General features: G+C 41.8%; 1 protein-coding gene across 1 annotated transcript; it reads left to right on the top strand.

The window, feature by feature from the left end:
• Positions 1–3078: 3078 nt before the first annotated feature.
• On the top strand, positions 3079–18274 carry MRPS33 (mitochondrial ribosomal protein S33). Its single transcript, XM_069227909.1, has 3 exons — positions 3079–3209; positions 15121–15377; positions 17873–18274. The coding sequence occupies exons 2-3, from the start codon at positions 15163–15165 to the stop codon at positions 17976–17978; spliced, it is 321 nt and encodes a 106-aa protein (XP_069084010.1). The 5' UTR covers positions 3079–3209; positions 15121–15162; the 3' UTR covers positions 17979–18274.
• The last annotated feature ends 974 nt before the right edge of the window (positions 18275–19248 follow it).

Raw genomic sequence — 19248 nt, 5'->3', positions numbered from 1 at the left:
ATTGGCGAACATGTTCGAGCTCTCAAAAATACGGATATGAGGTATCCTATAGTGGCACACATTTTGGATTGTCACTCTCAAACTACACACAAGAGTTTTGAATTTTTTGGTCTGGAACATGTCCCTAAAGATCCGAGGGGGGGCAATAGAGAACTGGCCCTACGCAAAAAAGAGGCACTGTGGATTATGAGGTTGAGGGCGGTGGAATCAGGTCTCAACTCAGATAGGGAACTAGAGTTCTTCCTAGGTTAATGGTCTTCGGAAATTGTGATAAAGAAGACCTTGTACTGTACTTATTTTAGAGTTGTGGCTACGACTCATATTTATTTATATGTATGTTATGCTGTTGGATTGTTTGCAAATACTTTTCATGTCATGATAACCTGAGTACAGTTACGAACCAAAATTCTCCAACACATTTCTGCAGTTTCCAGCTAATGATGTTTATTAGTATTTGGTGGGACATTATTTAATTTGGATGGGTACCATGTTAATCTGCGTTTCCAATACTGTTGAAAAGATTTCCCAACTACCAGCTTCTTTCAAACACTAGTGACAACTAAAGTTCATTTGTTTCCAAATTATATGATGGCAAAGCATGGTATATTGATTGCTCTTATATTCAATTATAATATCTGAAGGATGCCCTGTGGAGTCTTTTTGGATTTGGTTTCCTGTTTGTAGTGTTAAGTGACATTTGTACATTATATTCTGTTTTCCAGAATTTATAATGGTTGCTCCGTTCATTCATACACGTGAGCGTTTCACATTGATATGCTTATTTGTGGAGCTTGGGCCTGCTTCTGCTCCAACTATACTTAAGCAGGCACGTAGTCTTTCTTTTATCTTGATGCAAGCATCGCGCGGCTGTCCCGGAAGTGTATTTACTTCCGGGTTCACTCGCACAAGTCAGCCGTAACGCATACTCGTGACCGGCACGTTCGGAAATATGAATGCCGTCTACTGAATAAAATACAAGACTATTAGGTGAGTTTCGGGTCACTAATGGTTGGTTTTTGACCACATGAAGTTGCCGAGAAAAACGGCAGTTTTTTGTGGTATATATTGTGTTCACTTAGTGATTTTGTTTAATTTATACAGTTGAATACAAGGAGGAATCACTTCAGAAATACAGAATAGACATTTTCTTTTTGAGGCTTGATTTCAGGTAATATACATGTGATTATGACATTAGGCACATTGGTGTGCTGGTTGTTGGGACTTCCTGGTTGCCAAATTTTTTGACACTCCTATCTTCTTGGTTTTCTTTGTTTATTTAGTAGAGTTGGAACATTTAAACTGAATCAAGAAATGTATACAGTAAGGTGTACACTAATGGATAACAATCAATGGATTTTCTAAGCTTTTTCCTATCATCAGGTATTTAGAGTTGTATTGTGTTATTTGTTGATACAAGGACAAGAACGCATGAGATGGGAATTGCATGTTATGGATATGTGTAGTTTGATGCAGGTTTTTAGATTCTAAGTTTGGATTGCAAAATAATTAATAAAAATATGTTTCTGAATGGGGAGCACTTTTGAATAATATTATATATTTTTGTGTCTGGGGTCTCTCACTTCTGGTTCCTTTGTCTTTTGGCTTAATTAATATTGTTGTGAAGCACCACAAACGTTTTTTGTAATGACTCTTGCACACTGGTGTTTGAAATTGGGGTTCTATTAAATGTATCAAGCAATTATTGGTTTGAGCATTTTGGTTCCTAACTTTTTCTATTTCGTTCTACAAACTTTTCAGCCCTGAAGAAGTCGCTCGGGATTTTATAGGAATTTCCCTTGACGAAACACGTGTTGGCTGAAATTGTATGGCTGTAACTTTATGACCACGGATGATTCTTAATTTCCACTGATTTGTGATGATTGGTTGTACCAGTTTGGACAATGTAGTTGTAACTTTATGATTATGGATGATTTTCAATTATCTACTGTTTGTGACGTTTGTCTGTACCAGTTTGGACAATTTAATCAAATTATTACTGAATTAGTCTGGAGAGTTTTCGATTATATGTAAATCCTTAATTTATGCTTACTGTGATTGGATGTTGTAAATTCAAATTAAAAGTGTATGTTCTTTTCAAGACCATGTTTTTTTTAACTTTAGATAATGTTTATGTCTGTGAGTGGAGTGCTGCACGTAGTATTATCGTGTTAGTGGGTTTTGTGCAAACCAGTAGGGATAGGGTGATTTCCCTGGTGCAGGCACCCCTCATTGGACACTAAAAATAATTCATGATTTAGGTTCCTAAGCGCCTTTATACCCTAAATTTTTCACCCCATTAATCTATTGGCTGGTGTAATTAGGCTGCTGTCCTGCGACACATTTTCAGCAGCTCTGACGTTTGTAGCCAACAGACCATAGGAAAGGAAGCTACAATTCCCAGAATGCAATTCATATCATGTACAAAAAAACAGTAATAGCTGGACGTATCATATACTTTGATGACAGCAGCTTATCACAGTCGAATTCCTTGCCATGACGAGATATAGTTACCAGGCAAAATGTAACTCCCTACAATTCATCGCAAGACATGATTTGCATCTCTTGCAACGGGGGCATAAGCACTTTATAATCATTGCACCCATTTCTAGAGAGCCCCTCGCTGCACAAAAGGGGTTAAAATAGAGAAACTGGTTTCATTACGGAGCCATAGCTGTTTTGGTACACTCATGGTAAAGTGCTGCACAAAAGCACTGAAATGTCGCGCATATGCGCGCTAGAAACATAGAGATGACACACAAAAGCAATCCGAAATCTCGGCACTATAGCGCTCAATTTGACTCCGCTTCGGCCCTCCCATCCAGAACTGAAGGCTGCAGAAGTCTAACACAGGGCACAGTCAGGCGTGACTAACTCAGGTCAGGCTTGAGGCGCACACAGATTCTACAGCCAATCAACGTTTCGGAGTTCTGCGCACGCACTAGGATTGGCTGAGGTCCCCCCATAGTGTTCCAATCCCAGGTCCCTTTACATAGGAGTCCCGTCTCCGTCTGTGCAGATATCAGAAAACTTGATTGGTTGAAATCCCTCAATACTCCAATCCTAGATCGCGTTAGAAATTAGCAGTTCCGCCCTCATCCAAAGAACTGTTTAGTAGTTGCGACCCGGAAGTGCTGAGTGGTGCACGAATGACACTTTTGAAAGGTTAACAGCGACCGACGGACAATAGTCAGAGTTTATTGCCGACACTTGTAAGTAGCGGGTAGATGGTATACTTAGTAATTTGATCTATGGTCAAGTCAGGTGTTTTGCCTGAACCTCGCCTAATCAAGAGAGTGATGGGGAAGCCGGCACACGGGAGACTTGGATGGTGTGATGAAAAACGTGGGGAAGAAGAACGAAGGAGGGGAGAGACTGGGTTGCAAGAAGAGAAAGTGAAGGGCCATTGATTAGCACGTGAAAGGCCATTCATTACACGTGTTCAGAAATGTTCTAGCTTCATCTTTTGGGTTCAGTTGGTATAGTATTTTCTTTGATAGCGAGTCTTGTGGGTGATCTTGACATTGAGCGCAGTCATGTAAGCGATTAATAGAGTTGGTGACAGAGCCAGACCTTGAGTTACCCCATGCACGATTTTGGTGCTTATGGAGAGGAATTGACCCAGTTTGTTAAAGTTGCTAGGGTTTTTCAGGTATCAAGTAAGCCATTATACATCTCTTGCTGTGATGCCTTTTGATGGTGTTGAGGAGCCCACTATGGTCAATGCAGAAACAAGCGGCGGAGAGAACAAATAGATTAAAAAGATATGGATTGCTCTGCTCACGGGTTCTTCTCTGATATTTAATAGCATCGTCTCCTTGCCCCATTAAGACAGGTGATCGTGTTTCTAATGCCTTTCCAGCACAAGTTAGGGTCAACATCTGTAATTAGACCGTGGTTTAAAACAAATACATATGACTAGGTTGGAAGCTGATGGTGTCTTCTCCTACAGGTCGAAGTGCACGGGATCGGAGGGGCACGATATGCCTATATTTTTGGGATTTATGAAAACCCATTCCCCTACTTTCGTTTAAAAAAATAAAAATAAACACCATCCCGGATAGTTCCGATAGTTTAAATGCTTCAGCTGCAGTGCCATTCACTGAGTCGCCTGTGAGTGAAATAGAAGCAGGGCAGACAGCCTATCATGCCTTCCTGTCAGGGTGCCTACTTGCTGAAAGAAATGCAGATGTGCACAAGGAGTTAATCTACAAATGTAGAGGGTAAAATGCGTATGTAAAGTATGCGTATGCTCAGTATTGGCTTTAATTGATCTAATCACTCAAAACTTTGTGATGTCAAAGATTTATTCCTTATGATGTAGTACAGAAATTTAACTGAGCTGTGAAGTGCGTGCTTTTAAATGTAACTGTATTCATATAGAGCTTATTACCCTTGGAGGCGTTGAAGGCACAGCTATGTAAAAATAATTGCTTTGTGTACAGTGAGGGTATTGCTAAAATCTGTATTTTAGAAACACCGTTTTATCTTAAACCTTTTTCCGCATTAATAGAGGTTTCTTAATGTGCCATAGTGCATTGCCCACTGAGTATGCACTTTCTTTTATTTATTTTTCATTTAAGCTGTGCGTTATTTTATATGTCGCTGCCTGACAGTGAAAGACCAAAAAACGTACAGAATATTTTGGATTCTTTTAGTCACCGTTTTGCCCACGCCCCCACACTAACTGACCCCGCCCCCATTGCGTGCAGTATACACTGTTTCCATGCTTTGTTTAATGCACTTCGACCACTGAACTCCTCCGATCAATATTAGCAACTTGGATTTTTTTTGCTTGTTTTTTTTTTTACCTGGTTCTAGGACATCTGAGAGGTATTCTGGATGTTAAATGGATTGTGTTCCTGGATTTGCTACAACCGTACTGCACTTCCTTTTGTGCTTAGCAGTATGAATAAGCCACCATGTTCTGCCATCACTGTATCATTGAACCCTATTGATGAGTGCGGGAGCTACAGGAGATGAGTGATTTTGCTCCTCCTTACTATGCTTTGTTGGAAACACTTGGTTTACATCAAAGTTGAAGGCATTTTAAATTTAACATGGCCGGAGTCCAGCAACGGCATTCAGCGCAGTAGTATCTGCATTTTCAACTTGAGCTTTGAAATTTAACATTTTCTTTTTTGGCTGGTGCCTCGTGATACTCCTATTCTCCTTTTGGCTTTCGCACATCACAAGGGCACACACTTCTGCAAGCTAAATTTTTGACTAAGTCGATGGGTTGCCAAGTCTTTAATGCTACACAGTACCCATCTTGTGCCCTTAACTCACACGAAGGATCTTTGAATGCAGCATTGTTGGTACTTTAATTAGACATCCTTGGTGTAGGAAACGAGGCAGATGCAAAAACCGCTGCAGAATTTTCTTGCATGAAGATTTTTGTGCCAGGCCTGCTGGTGATACTTTATAAAATGACGTTTCTTCACTTTACAAGACTACGTATTGCCATGTTCAGTAGTTGAGTAATGTGATCCCATGTTCACATAAGTAAATGTAACACACCTATACAACTGCAGCACATTTGTTCATATGTTGCTGACCTGTGGTTAAAGCAGAAGTTCAGCAGGAAGTTGTTTCACGATTTGGTGGTTAAGAAATATAATTTGACTTGCCACATTGAAATAAGGAAGAAAGGGGAGGCTTAACAGTTTGGAGGAAGACGAAAGGGGAAGTACTGCGTCCGGGCGGTTAGGGAGAAAGCACATGAAAATGTACCGGAATTGTGAGCATGATACAAATAAACCATGGTATAAATACCTTCTTTAGTTTTGTTAAGAATAACATAGCAATTGACTTTGATGGGAGACAAACGTGCATGGGCCCAACGTAAGATGCGAAACTCAAATTCAAAACTAAAGAGCTTATAGTTGGCCTAAGATACTAACTTGCAGGAAGCCATCACAGCTGTGCAGGGTTTTTAAGAGTGATAAACTGTAAGAGCATCAGTGAAGATTGTGGTGGAGCGAATATAGCAATCCAAAACGATAGAAAATACGATAAAGTTAGGATTAAAAAGGAGTAAAAGGCATGAGAAATGGAAAACTGTGTTGTAGTGGCAGAAAGAGAAAACAAAGGTGCTGTAACAGCTAGGCATCTTACCAGTGATGACTCTTGCAAGAGTGACATTCATAGGGGGGGGGGGATAAAGAATGCACTGTAAACATCTGCCACGTTACGGGCAGGAGGAGGGTAAGCATTCAGAGAAGGATTCAAGAGGTGATGGCATGGATGAAGTAAAATGCAGGTTTTGCAAGTGAAGGGTAACATTGGGTGAAGAACGTAGTGCTCAGTATCCTTTGCTGAGGATTGATGCAGTGAGATTGAGTCCTGTGGGTTTTGGTTCACTCTTAGCCATTGTCCACAAGGAGCCTGAGTGGGATGGACAGATAGCTAAATTGGCGGCTGGAGATTTGTTTAATGGTGATTTTGAGGTCTTTCTTATGATCCTGGGGTTGTCTCTGGTTGCTATACTCCATCCAGTGTGGGTGCTATCTTTTGTCACTGGTGTCCCAAGGCCACATATTTCATAATCTATGATTGGAAACTAACCTTACGGTAGGGGAATGAAGTTTGTTTAGAAACGCAAATATAGTATGGTAAAGTAAATGACACATCGGTTTTTAGTGAGTGTTCTGTCCTTTAAAAATCAAAGTAATTTTTTATTATTTTTATTTATCTTTGATTGTAAAGCAGTCAGGCGAAAAGTTGTGTCTCAGAACATTAGGATATTGCAAGAAAAGATAACAGGGCCTATTTTGTATATAGGGTGCACTGTCCTTGTTTGTGCCACAACATATCTTTGGGCAAGTGCGCCCTATTACATTGAATGCTCTGCCCCCAGGGCACTCTCAAAGTCATATTGTCCTGGGGGCAACTCATTCAGTGAAATACGGAGTAGTTGCCTTACAGCCGCTCGATGTTTCTCTGAGAAGTAGGCAACCCGCCTACGCTTTAAAGAGGGGTTCGAGATTACCCTGTGGGTGAGTGCAGTGAATGACTGCAACTGCCTGCAGGGGTATAACTGGGGGGGACACTGAAGATAGCGCTGACACTACATGTGTGCCAGTGCGATCAGTATTATTGAAGGGGCTGCACAAGTATCTGTGGTCCCTTCTGTAATACCATAATGCCTCGGATGTGCAAAAAGCGAATTCACATGCCCGTTGCGCTCTTGCTGCACTGTGTAGTACTGCTGCATGTAGGCAAATAGATCATATATATATATATATATATATATATATATGGTACACAACGAAAAGCTGACCGTGCTAGCATCTTCTGGGGTTGGGATATCGGCCCACACTTCGTGAAAGATGCTAGACATCACATTTTTTTATACTACTGACTGTGGTTAATGTTATCTGGGACTTGGTTTGGGTTTGCTGTGGTATCCTCGGGAGCACTTTCAGCAAAATCTTTGCAAGAGCATTTCTTGTGTAAAGGCGATGAGGGTATCCAGATAAGGGTCCAGATGTAGGGATTGTGGACTAGCTGGATACCACAATGGATAATTTGGTGGGCTGAAATCTCAACATACTCTGGTGTCCTATGGAAGAACAAAATGTTTCAAACCCAAAATCATATAAACCCAATACCTGCCACTTAAACAGCAACCCCCCCCCCCCCCCCCCCACACACACACACCACTAATGTTGTCAGTAGTGCACCTTGGAGAGCTGATGATGAAGCCAATTTTAACCCCTAAATTGGATGTCTGTTTGCCCTCTCTTGGCGGTCTGTTTGTAGTACTAGTGGGCTAGTGGTTTTTTTAAAGTCCCAGTGCTGGATTATGTTTTATGGTTTTGTATGTTAGGAAGTAATCAGCATAGTTAAGATTTTTCCAGTTACAGGGCATCCATGGGATCGGGCTTCCACTACTGTCTATGATGACACAATTTTTCCCCTAGGCACTAGTCATTTAGGGCTTGGCCTTGAATACAATTTCAAAGTCAATCTCACTAGAACTGTACAGGTTAGTGAGATGTTGGAAATGGTTACAGAAACATGACAACTTCTGCCAGCCAACTGAATTGCACTCCACACATTAGTTGTGAGTGCTGGGGCTCCTGGGTTCGAGGAGCGCCTACCACGCTCCACTGTGCACTTGGTATGTTTTTCTTGGCTCAGGCCTATCAGCTTTTGTCAAGGCGCAACGATGCAGCTTCATGCCTTTGGCAGTGTTCGTCTTCTGATCTTAACTTTCCTACCCAAATAAATTCACTCATCTTGTAAATCCTGGCAATTCCCCATCCACGGAGTTGTCTGCCACACAGATGCTTCCTGGGATTAGGTCAGTTCCTCTGACGGGCACTTAAGATCTACTCTTCAAGGTAAGCTCTTTCTCTCGGCAGCAGCAGCAAAGAGCTGACTTTGCTGGCTTCTGTTCCTCTGTAGGCATCTGTTTGCAGGCTTCTGTGCCAGGAGCCTAACCCAGGAGTTCTTAGACCAGTTAGGACTGATTGTTTGTGAGATATAGATTGGATTGAGATAGCTTAGCATCTGTTCCCGTTAACAAGGGAGGCTGCATCAGCCCAGGAAACGTGGACAAGGTAGATTTCAATTGGGGCAGGGGAACCGTGCAAGGGAATGATTCCATTCACCAAGTACAACAGATTTCCAAAGGAGAGCGGGAATGTGTACGTTAACATAGGTATGTCCTAGACCAGAATAGCCAACATTCACAAAGGACACTTTTGTTTTGTCCAGCACACGCATAGGGTCCAGAGTAAACCACTTGCGACCAGTCACCTATGAACTACATAACACACATCTTTTCGTGTACATGAAGGTAGGGCACCCCAGTTACAGGGGAGTCAGTCACCATACAGCAGTACAGTTAAAAAAAAAAAAAAAAGCCTTGCATGGAATCTTTCATGCCGTAACATGTAATTGTGCCATGACAAGGTGAATGTCAATACATTATATATATATATTTTTTTAATTACAAAAAACCTTGCTTGTCCTTCTCACTGCCACCGGTGATAATGACTGAATAGCGATAGGCCATTGGTGGTGCCAGAGGTCTGTGCAGTTTGACTGATAAATGTTAGTACCTTATGTCTGAAGTTGGACATTTGCACAGCCTTACGTGGGGGAGAGGAGTGGCTTTAGAGTTTGTCAGGGAGTTACAGTTTATCTTTCTATGAAGCAGGCTTTTTTCTAACTCTAGGTAGGTCAAGCAGTCTAAGCATAGACCGCATACCTGATTTAAGGGAACCGTGGCATGATGGGAGTTTGTGGGTTGTGCAGAGGCTGAATACCTAGGTTTAGTTAGAAGACATGAATTAGACTGTGGATTACTGAGTTAGGTATTCGCTTTCAGAATGTTGGGAAGTACCAATATCAGTCTAAATTAAAAGGAGGAGGAACAAATCCAGACACATGCTCTGAACAAGGAACGGTGACAGTAGTTTCAGTAAAGCTGTGAAAAGACCAGAAGGTAATCTGAAAGAGTGAACCAGTGGAGGTAGAGCAATGAGTGTTGAGGGGCAGAATTGGATAGGTTGATTGCAAGCACCCAAAATGGCAGAACTCCAGAAGAACAGAGAGATTAAAGAAGCAATGACAGCATAACTAAAAACGTAATGATTTAAAATCTGCAGATCTATAAATAAAATGATATGATAAAGGAGTCAAGCCATCCAAACTATTTTACAGACACTCAACCTATTCACAATCTGCTGAGAAGGGCCTGGTGCCTGACAGTCTTGAGTGCTGCTCACGAAACAAGAAGGATGTACAGTGACTTTACTTTCAGCTGCAGCATTATGCATGCCATCCAGCATAAACATGGATCTTAAGACTGCATGGGCTGCGTTAGTGGATTGTAGTCCAGTTGTGGCTATAATTGAGCGACTACTAACTTTTCTATAGTGGGTCTCGAGTTTGGTTTACTCTCCCTTTTGGTAAAGGTTCTCTTTCAAATAATGGCCAATTTTAGATTGAGGAGACTCTTGGAATGATCAGTTGATGAGGCCGCAAGCAGAAAGGCAGTTTTTTTTGTAGTAGAGATGTGATAATACTTATGCTAGAAGCAGTATATTTCAATTTTTGCAGCTATTGTAGGATCTTCTTTTACTGGTTGCCAATCGAATTGTGTCTACGATGTTTTGCTGGAAGGGTGGAAATATGAATGGTAAGCAGCATTCTTGAGATCTGTTCTTGGATTTGTTGTTAGGTTAAAGTGGGAAAACATTGGGATATTTACCTGCTATCAGAAGGTCCTGTATTTTTCTTTTGGGTTGATATTTTGGCAATGTTGGCCTGTGATTTCAAGAAAGATTTCTTGTTTCGACTGATTGTATGTAGTTGGCAATTCGGGACTTGAATTTATAAAAGGTAGACTTCCGGTGACCTCCAAAGCTTTTTACTCACTTCTTGCTCTGTGTTGGATTGTTACAACTGAATGTTGTTGAACTTCTCACTTCATTTTTGCGGTTCTCTTGTGTAGGGCAACTGGATCATGACTCAGATTAAATACTTGGTGATTATTTTTATGCACTCTGAATTAGCGTGTGCGGAGAAACAAAATAAAAATTATTTGATTTAAGTGTTTTGCTGGGCGAGGACTGCTAAACAGTGGCCCTACTTAGGTCTGCGGGCTAGAGAGATCTTTACTGGTTTCTTCAGAGTTTTTGTAAATAATATATACATAAATAGTATGTAGATGGTTTGGGCCTTCCCACTTCAGCCTTCGCTTGTTTTAAAATGTCAGTAACCTTTTGCAATAATTCGTCGGGCAGCCATTCATTTTTGGAAGTTTTGGCATCCTGAGTGATGACATTTCGCCTCATACCATAGTAGTCTGCAAGAGGAGGTTTTGAGCATAGGGGGTCAAAGGAGATCCTTTCCCAGCCTTCGCCAATGCACACCAGTCCTCTACGGGGGAGGGGGGTCAGTAATGACCGCATCTACAGTTCTAAAATCACATATAGTTATAGTTGTTTGAGGGCAGGGACTGGTGCTGCGTAGTTTTGGCAGAGGTGGGTTGAGCCCCATGGTAATCAATAGGCTTACATCAAAGCGAAGACGGCTGCCCTAATCTTGCAACAAGATGTCCACAGAATCTCCCAGATGGGTCTCCAGGTACTACTTCCTATATTGTGCTCAGGTTGGTGCACCAACCCCTGATTGACTGGGCCGTTACTTCCGGAGTAGCGTGGACAGTGCCTTCTGCAGCAGTGAGGTGCGGTTGTAGGACCTTTGCATCCGCGAGCAGCCTGAGAAGTGCCTGCACCTCACTGAGTAGGAGTTACTTTGCATGTAGATGCAGTATCAGTGATATGTATGAAGACCCTTGCCCAGTGCTTTCATTGGAAATGTTGAGGTGCAGGTGGTCTCTCTTTAGAGTACCCGTTTTCTCCAGAGATGTGCAGGTACTCTCACATTAAATGTATGGCAGCAGTGCTGAGAAGTACAGGTACTCCCCCTTTCTAAATAAAGAAGTGCAGGTACTCAGTACCTACCCAGTTGAAGCACTATCCTTGCCACAGTGTTGGCACACAACTCCCGGGCCAGAAGGTGAAGACAATGCTGCTTAGATGCTTTAAACACAAAATTGCCCTTCATCAAACTGGCACGCACTTGGCTGCTGCCAGTCTGCCCTTCTCCCTTCCCTCCTGAAAGGACAGGTACAGCTGAGTTTACGACATCATTGGTTTGCTACTTTTTCAGCATTAGTCATTGCTTGGATTTTCTGTTAGTCAAACCCCTAGCATTTTGCAGCTCCACACATTGTGCTGCTGACTTCAGGTTAGATTTGGTGACAGGGCAGAAAAAATAGTACTTTTGTAAATACACGTTGGTATAAGGATGGCTGCAGTGGTTGTGGCCGGGAGAGGAATGCAAGCATGCTATAATTTCAAACAGTACTAAATGTGGCTGGAAAAAAACGAAGCTTGAACCACTGCTGGTATTAAGTGTCACCAGTTTTAGCACTGATGGAAAGGCTATGGTGCAGGACCGTTCCCTTGCGCGTTCGCCCACCCCGAATTGCCCCTCTTGATGGGCTGCCACTTCAACCACTGGTGTACATCTTGCACCTTCACGTGAGCAATGCGGACACACGGTTGTTATCCTTCTTGCATTTATAGTAGAAATGCCATTTGGCAATGCTGAATTCATGAAGAATAGCAAATAAGGTTTCCAAAATGGTGATTTATTTTATTGATATTTGAAAATTAGTAGTATATTGTGCTAAAATGGCCACTTCATTGTTTTTTATGAGAGCATTGGTGGTGTCAACAATATGGTTGGAGAAAGTACTTGAATAGTCAGTCATGTGGTCTGCCGGTCAGCTGTGTATTGTTGAGGCAAAAATGGATGATCCCATACACAACAGTTGGCTGTCTCAGCATGGTTATATTGCAAGGCTTGTATTATGGCAGTGCCTGATTCACGTGGGATGAGTGGACTAGCAGTTTGGGGTTCCCCATGTAGGATGATTCCTGTGACCATTAGGCAGTGATGTTTGCCTCACTGCTACTGGGGCAGTAGACTGGGCTGCAAGAAATCCAGTAAGAGTGAAAACCTGGCTCTTAACAAACCTGGATGCAGAGGCTGTTGGGACATCCTGGTCTGGCTGGGGGTTACCCACCAGTATGATCCAGCAGAGGACTGCAAGCTGTACTTGATGACCCTGGTCTCTCTTTTTTGCGGTGCCTGTCCCTTCTCTAGGACTGCCGGATGTGCACTTGTGTATATGCAAGCATACATCCTACATCTGAAGTCAGGCAGATGTAGACCATTTGTAAAGTGTTGAGATCTGCCATGACAGTCGGGGTGACTTCTCTTAGGATCTGGGCACAGTGCAATGAAGCCAAGTTGGTGATCCTCCTCAAATTGTTTGCGGTGGAGATCAGTACGAGAGGAGTAAATGGTCTCTGCTGTGTAGATTGTGCCTCTGATAACCGGATAATGTCTTCGATCGTTGACCTAGCTAGAGGTGGGCACGGGATGTTCAGGTGCCTTGCGGAGCTAAGTAACCCTTTACCCTTTCCGTGTTTCATACTGCATCATTTTTAGTAACACGTCACCTTTTTCCAATGTTCCAGACAAGCAGGGTTGAGAAACTGGTCTTAGTCCCTTCAAAGAGTAACGGTCAAAAGTCAGCCATTTCTTAACATCTCACATCTTCAGCATGTGCAGGGGCTCCTTCGGCAGCCTTGTCAATGACATTTAGGACCATTTTGCATCTTCCACATTTAGTTTGCTAGGCTCTTTCCTTTATTGGTTTCATTAATTTTAGTATTAATGTCAATATCCCAAATAAGCTCAGTACATTTCATACAGAAAATATATTTGCTTTTTCAGTTGGAATAGTTTCACTGAAGTTACTTGAAGTGAAACTAGAGTCTGATCTAATTCGAGAAATAAATCAGTTAGCATAGTGAAAAGATAGTGAAAAGTGAACCCCAGCCTCTTCCATTTTGGCTCTGGATTGCCCATGATCCCCCCCCCCCCTAGCCAGTTTATCCTCGATTGTGGTAAAATAAGAGTTTTTTCATGACCATGGCAAACCCTCGCAAACATCAACAAAAGCAAAAATCCTCTTATCTGCCCCATGCCAGTTTAATAAAAACATGCATTGATAAAGTCAGTAGGTTTGGCTTATATAAAAAAAAATGCAAGGCAGACATATTAAAGTTGGTAACGTTTGTTAGCTCACTTTGTAAACTGGTGCAGATTTACTAAGACGCACACGCTAACACCTACCTTTCTTGAAAAATCGGGTTTCAACGGAACAAAATCTGTTTGCTAAGACTTCTTTATAGTCCTGGTTCTAAGCACCAGTGCGGTATTGTAGAACCATTTAAAGTGGCTTCCTACATTTTAACAAGAAAGTATAAGACCGTTTCCTATTTTATTTTATGCCTCCAACTCATTAAGTTCTAGACTCATGACATGCTTTCTATCTGTCTGTATAACATATTTCCACCTTCAGTATGGGTGTGTGGGTGATGTAAAATGAGGCTTATGCTTGTTTGCTAGCCTTAGTATCGGACTGTGTCTAAGCCAGGAGTCAAATACAGAGGCTTCCCTCACCGGTCCCCTGGCCTAGGAAGTTACTATCATGGGTTCCTCGTAAAATTACAGACACAACTGGTAATAAGTTTCCTCAAGAGTCCCCCGAGAAATGGGCAGTTACTGCAGAATTTGAAAATACCACACCTGATTCCTATGGTAATTCCCTGTTTTTTCAGGCCAGTCACACCCAGTGCTGTCGGCTGGTGGAATGTGCAAGGAGAGAATTGCTGGGAGTAAGGTATTTTTGCTCTCCTTACGGCAAAATACACTTGCTGCCTCTTTTCAGTGTGTGCATTAACTATATGATCATCGGAATCCCTCTCCTCCTTGAGAACATTGACTTGTCACACCTTGCATTTTTTATTTTTTTATTTTTTTTTACATTGAGACGTAATTGTCCAAAAAAACATTTGGTACTTATACAGAACATTATGCTGAATGTGACTGCAGATGTGCAGCGGCCTGGTGTGCAAACCCGTGCACATTTGGCTTCACCTGTGGTCCGGGCCGTTGGTGATTACAGGGGGTGAGGCTTGGCATTGGCGTTTGCAGGGTCTGCACTCCACCTAGGTAGGGCTGTTAATGAGGTAGTGACTGCTGCCAGGGCATCATTCTGGTACGTGTGACAAGATGAGGTTACTTGATATCCTGCCTTTACCATGGCTCGGATCAATTTCATTTTCGTACACAAATTGTAGTCATTCCAATAGCGCCTTTCATGCGTGAGCCTCCCCACCTACTACACCAACATCTGATGGCGCATGAACGACCCTGTTACTCATCAACGCCACTCACCCACACACATGTAACTGCAGCCACCCATGATAAAACCAGTTGATCAAGCGAATTACTGTCCATCACTTATAATAATACCCCACTCACAGCACCAGTATAACACTTACGGGACGAGAGAAGGATTGGTTTCCAATGTTTATCAGCTCTAAGGGCGACCACAAACTTAGTAGTTCCACTGTTTTGCATACTGGTCTTGTTGATGCACATTATTGCTGAGTGTTTGACTTGTACACAGCTGGCTATCTTCTCACTTTTTTTCTTCACTTCTTCACTTTTCTATGGCAGGTTGTGTTCACAGACGTGCATGGTCCAATTCCTGGATCTGCGATGTCCTCTCTTTCAAACTATGCCATTCGAATGGCTCGTCTGAGCTCCAAGATTTTCGGAGAAGTTGCCCGCCCGACGGATTCTCAGTCCATGAAAGTAGTGAAACTGTTCAGTGAGCAGCCACTAGCTAAAAGGAAGGAGGTGTATGACTGGTACCCACAACACAATGTCTACTTTGCCCTAATGAGAAAGCTGCGCTTCTTTGGTCTCTACAGGTAATTTACCTATGTTATACACAAGGAAATTGTAAGTTTGAGGGTGGGAGAAGAGGATTAATCTGTTATTTTTTATTCTTTTTAAGAACTGGTTAAAGTCCATTTATGACTAATAGAGATGACTGTAAGGGTATGTAGAGTGGAGGGACTCTGTACAATGTGTCTGGGGTGCATGCACTTTTGGTCTGCTGTATTACAGGTGTTGACTTGGGATGTGTGACAATGTTAGTGTTCAGGAGTGATGCAATACGTTTTACTGATTAAGTATTAGAGACAGAGGAAGTTTAATCTGTAGCACAAAGTTTAGACCACAGATCTACAGAGAGAAGTGGAGTGGTACTACAGATAATGTCCTTCAGTGTTTCATATAATTGTAATAATAATGTCAACAGGCATTGGCAGAGCCATGCGTTCTCTCTTTTTGAGTTTGCAAGTGCTTTTGCTGTTCGACATCTGCAATAATAAGAGAAATGGTTATTGCTTATGCCGAGTACCTGCAAAAAATGATGTATATGCGTTTCTGTTTCATCATGCATATGCATATATGTCATGATTTTGCCAGCATTTTGTGTTTTTTAATTTATCATTCTGAGACGGCAGAAACCCTTCTACGAGCAGTAAATACAAAAAAAAAACCGGAATGTGGCCCATTTACAAAAGGAAGCAGAATGGTAGCAAATGGCAGTTGCTGAGCCCTCCTACAAAGTGGTGGGTTGGGTTAAGGAGCAACAGAAGGGCGGGAGAGCAATTAAATAACAATAATAAGTGACAGTAGCATGCCAAGAGGAGGAGCAATTTGAATGGAGAAGGATTTGAATTTAATAGAAAAAAGCTAAAGCTGAAGAGAACTGATGTGGAAAACACCACATGAGCTGGGGGTGAAAGGATGAAGGTGGCTAGAGCAAGAAAGCACATGCACTTCAGGCCTTGAAAAATCTACTTGCTCACTCACCAGGCCAGTCATATTTTTAGGACCTACTCTCCCCTTCTGGCCAGCTGACAAAGAACAGAAACAGAGGTCAAAAGTCAGTTTGTCTTAAAATCAATTTTCCTTCTAACCGCAGAGTTCCAGGATTTTGCAAGGTGAACTGTCTGACCTGCTGGTCAAATGTACAGAAATGTCAAAATAGATTTCAGTAGTTGTGTGAAAGCCCATTGTTTGTACTTCTGTGTGATAAAAAAATATTTTAATGGGATGAAAACAGATCAGAACACTTTACGTGGTGGTGTGCAAACAATTAATGTTTTCTGAAACCCAATTTTCACAAATTGTTAATACATTGTATAGTTTTATCAGTAAAGCGGCAAGTTAGTGGGAAGGATTTTGGACAGTTCTTGAAAATGTACTGTCTGTATATGACAGTGTGCGATAACTGCAATAACTTCACGCTTTAGTGATGTATTTATTAAAAGTGAGTGTTTAAACAGAAACTGAGAAACTCTATTACCATGATAGCAATGCTATTAGTAAACTAAGAGACCAGTCATGGATCATGTGTCTCCTATATGTGGACTGGATTATTTTTATACATGAAGCAAACATTTAGTCTAATCAAACAAGAGTTTTTTTTTCTGTAGAGCAGCAATGCTGAGCTCACATATTTGTAGGTGCACTCATTAGAAAATGAAGAAAAAGGTGACTTTGTAAACTAAGGGCCAGATTTATCAAACATTTTTGCGCTCGCAAAAATGCATTTTGGTATGTAGCAAGTCCACTGTGCGATTCGGTAAATTGGATTTGCGACTACATACCGATTCGGTATTAGGAAGGGGCATGTCAACGGCGTCCCTTCCCAATACCGAATCGCAGAGGTATGTATGATTGTTTTGTGACCGTGAATGTGGTCGCAAAACAATCGCAGTTACCACCTACTTCAAGTAGGTGGTTACCCATTCACAAAGGGGAGGGGTCCCCTAGGGACCCCATCCCCTCTGTGAATGCATGCAAACACGTTTTTAAGAGCAGGCAGTGGTCCCACAGACAGGCTTAAAATTGCAATTAGGTAATCACTATTGTAGAGATTGATACATCTGGCCCTAAAATATTTGCCTAGGATCATACAATTTGAGATCAGTTTACTGGTCAAGTACATTACAGTTATGGTCGAGTGGATTATTCAAGTTACTCAACCTGCAGTTGTACTAAGATTTTTATGATTTTTCTAGGCCTGCACTTCCATGAAGTGCTAAGAAAAATAGTTCCCTGAATATATAATGTGGGGCAGCAAAATAATGGCTGAAATTCATACTTCATACAAAATGACGAATGGAGCATATGTTTTGAGAAGGGAATATACACATGTAGGAAGTAATGGATTTTGGATTTGCGTGGTGTAAAAGACTTCCTCTAACAGGCACTAAAAGAATTGAAAGCTAGTGCTTGTGGATAAATCTACAAACCATTTAATATCCCCTCATTTTCGATTTACAGAACATTTGAGTTGCTTCTAACTTGTAACAAGTGATTTAAATTTGACTTTGTTCCCTTTTTAAAGGGATGAACACGAAGATTTTAAAGAGGAGATGAGACGTCTACGAAAACTTCGTGGCAAAGGACCACCTAAGAAAGGAGAAGGGAAGCGTGCTCTGAAGAAGAAATAGCACTTCTTGTCAGCAAAGCAGAGGCAGCTTCAGCAGATCCAGCAGTGGCTCCTTTAGTGTGTTTGTTACCTCTGAGATCGGGACTTCAACTTGCCTCAGAGACTGGACCTCGGAGCATTAATGATGCTTATTCATCATCTTGGGTACACAAAGAGCAGTGTTGCTTCTGGACTGGGTGCATATTTCAGAAATTCTGAAGCTTGCTACATTTTGTGGACAACTATTTTGTAAATACAGTTGTATCTGTTCCTCAAGGTAGGACCTCATACTCGTCAATAAAAGGACCATTCTACTTCCGTGTCAATCTGAAACTGCCTTTTTTTGTTCTACAATCCGCACCGTTGACCACCGATGTATGGGTTGTTTAAATGTTGACATGCATAGTTGCTCTGTTGCTGCCTAGCGGCTTGTTCTACCTCCATATGTAAGCCTTTACCACAGCCTGCCGGAAGGCTTCTGTATTTTGCGTATCTATGTACCTGGGTACTTGTTGGGTTCTCAATAATCAAAGGTTGCGCTTTGATTCTCTTGCTTTAGACCCATGTGCCACTTGACTCCTATTTAGAATCCCTTGAAGCTCTACTCAGCTTTGTGCCGCTGTCTCTCTTTGCTCACCTGTTTTTCGTGCATGTTACTCAAGTCTTTTGTGTATACACATGCAGTCCCAGGTGATTGCTTAGATGCATGTATTACCTGTTTCAGGTGGCCATGTACCCTCACCCCTAGGCTCATTAGACTCTAAACCATGAGAAGACCCTATACAATTCAGACTGCTCACCTACTCTAGCTCATTAATCTACTTTAATGTATGTCTGGCTCCATTTTACCACCACTTATTTATATTTTGGGCTAGTTGTGAACACTTCTTACTGGCTCTATGTTGACATCTAATTAACTAGGGTGTTCCCCTGTGTGCTGCCAGAGGGGGTTTTTCAAACTGAACTGCCAAATCCAAACCATGGCAGTACAGTTCTGAAAGCCCAGTGCCACTTTGAGCCTATTCAGTCTTTTAAGCTTTATAAAATCCTTTATGAATGTATTGCATAGTACTGGTGCTTCTGCTCAGGCCATCTAACTCTACATCTGCAGCTAATTTATTCGGATTGTTTTAAATGCAGGTGGTGGGCTGCATCCTTCTAAGAAGGACTACCAAGATAAACGTTTTGCAAGCAGTTTCTTTGTTAAAGAGTGTTATTGCAGGATACCGTTTCTTGTTGGTGGCTCAAACTAAAATTCTAATTGTTTTTTGTCAGTATAGAAGCATCTTACA

Source organism: Pleurodeles waltl, chromosome 4_1, assembly GCF_031143425.1.
Source record: "Pleurodeles waltl isolate 20211129_DDA chromosome 4_1, aPleWal1.hap1.20221129, whole genome shotgun sequence".
Lineage (NCBI taxonomy): Eukaryota > Metazoa > Chordata > Amphibia > Caudata > Salamandridae > Pleurodeles > Pleurodeles waltl.
This window is presented reverse-complemented; position numbering and strand designations above follow the sequence as displayed.

Coding starts and splice junctions, on each gene's coding strand:
- MRPS33 (XM_069227909.1), top strand. CDS start 15,163: ATGTCCTCTCTTTCAAACTATGCCATTCGAATGGCTCGTCTGAGCTCC. Junction 15,378..17,872: donor CGCTTCTTTGGTCTCTACAG/GTAATTTACCTA, acceptor CCCTTTTTAAAG/GGATGAACACGAAGATTTTA.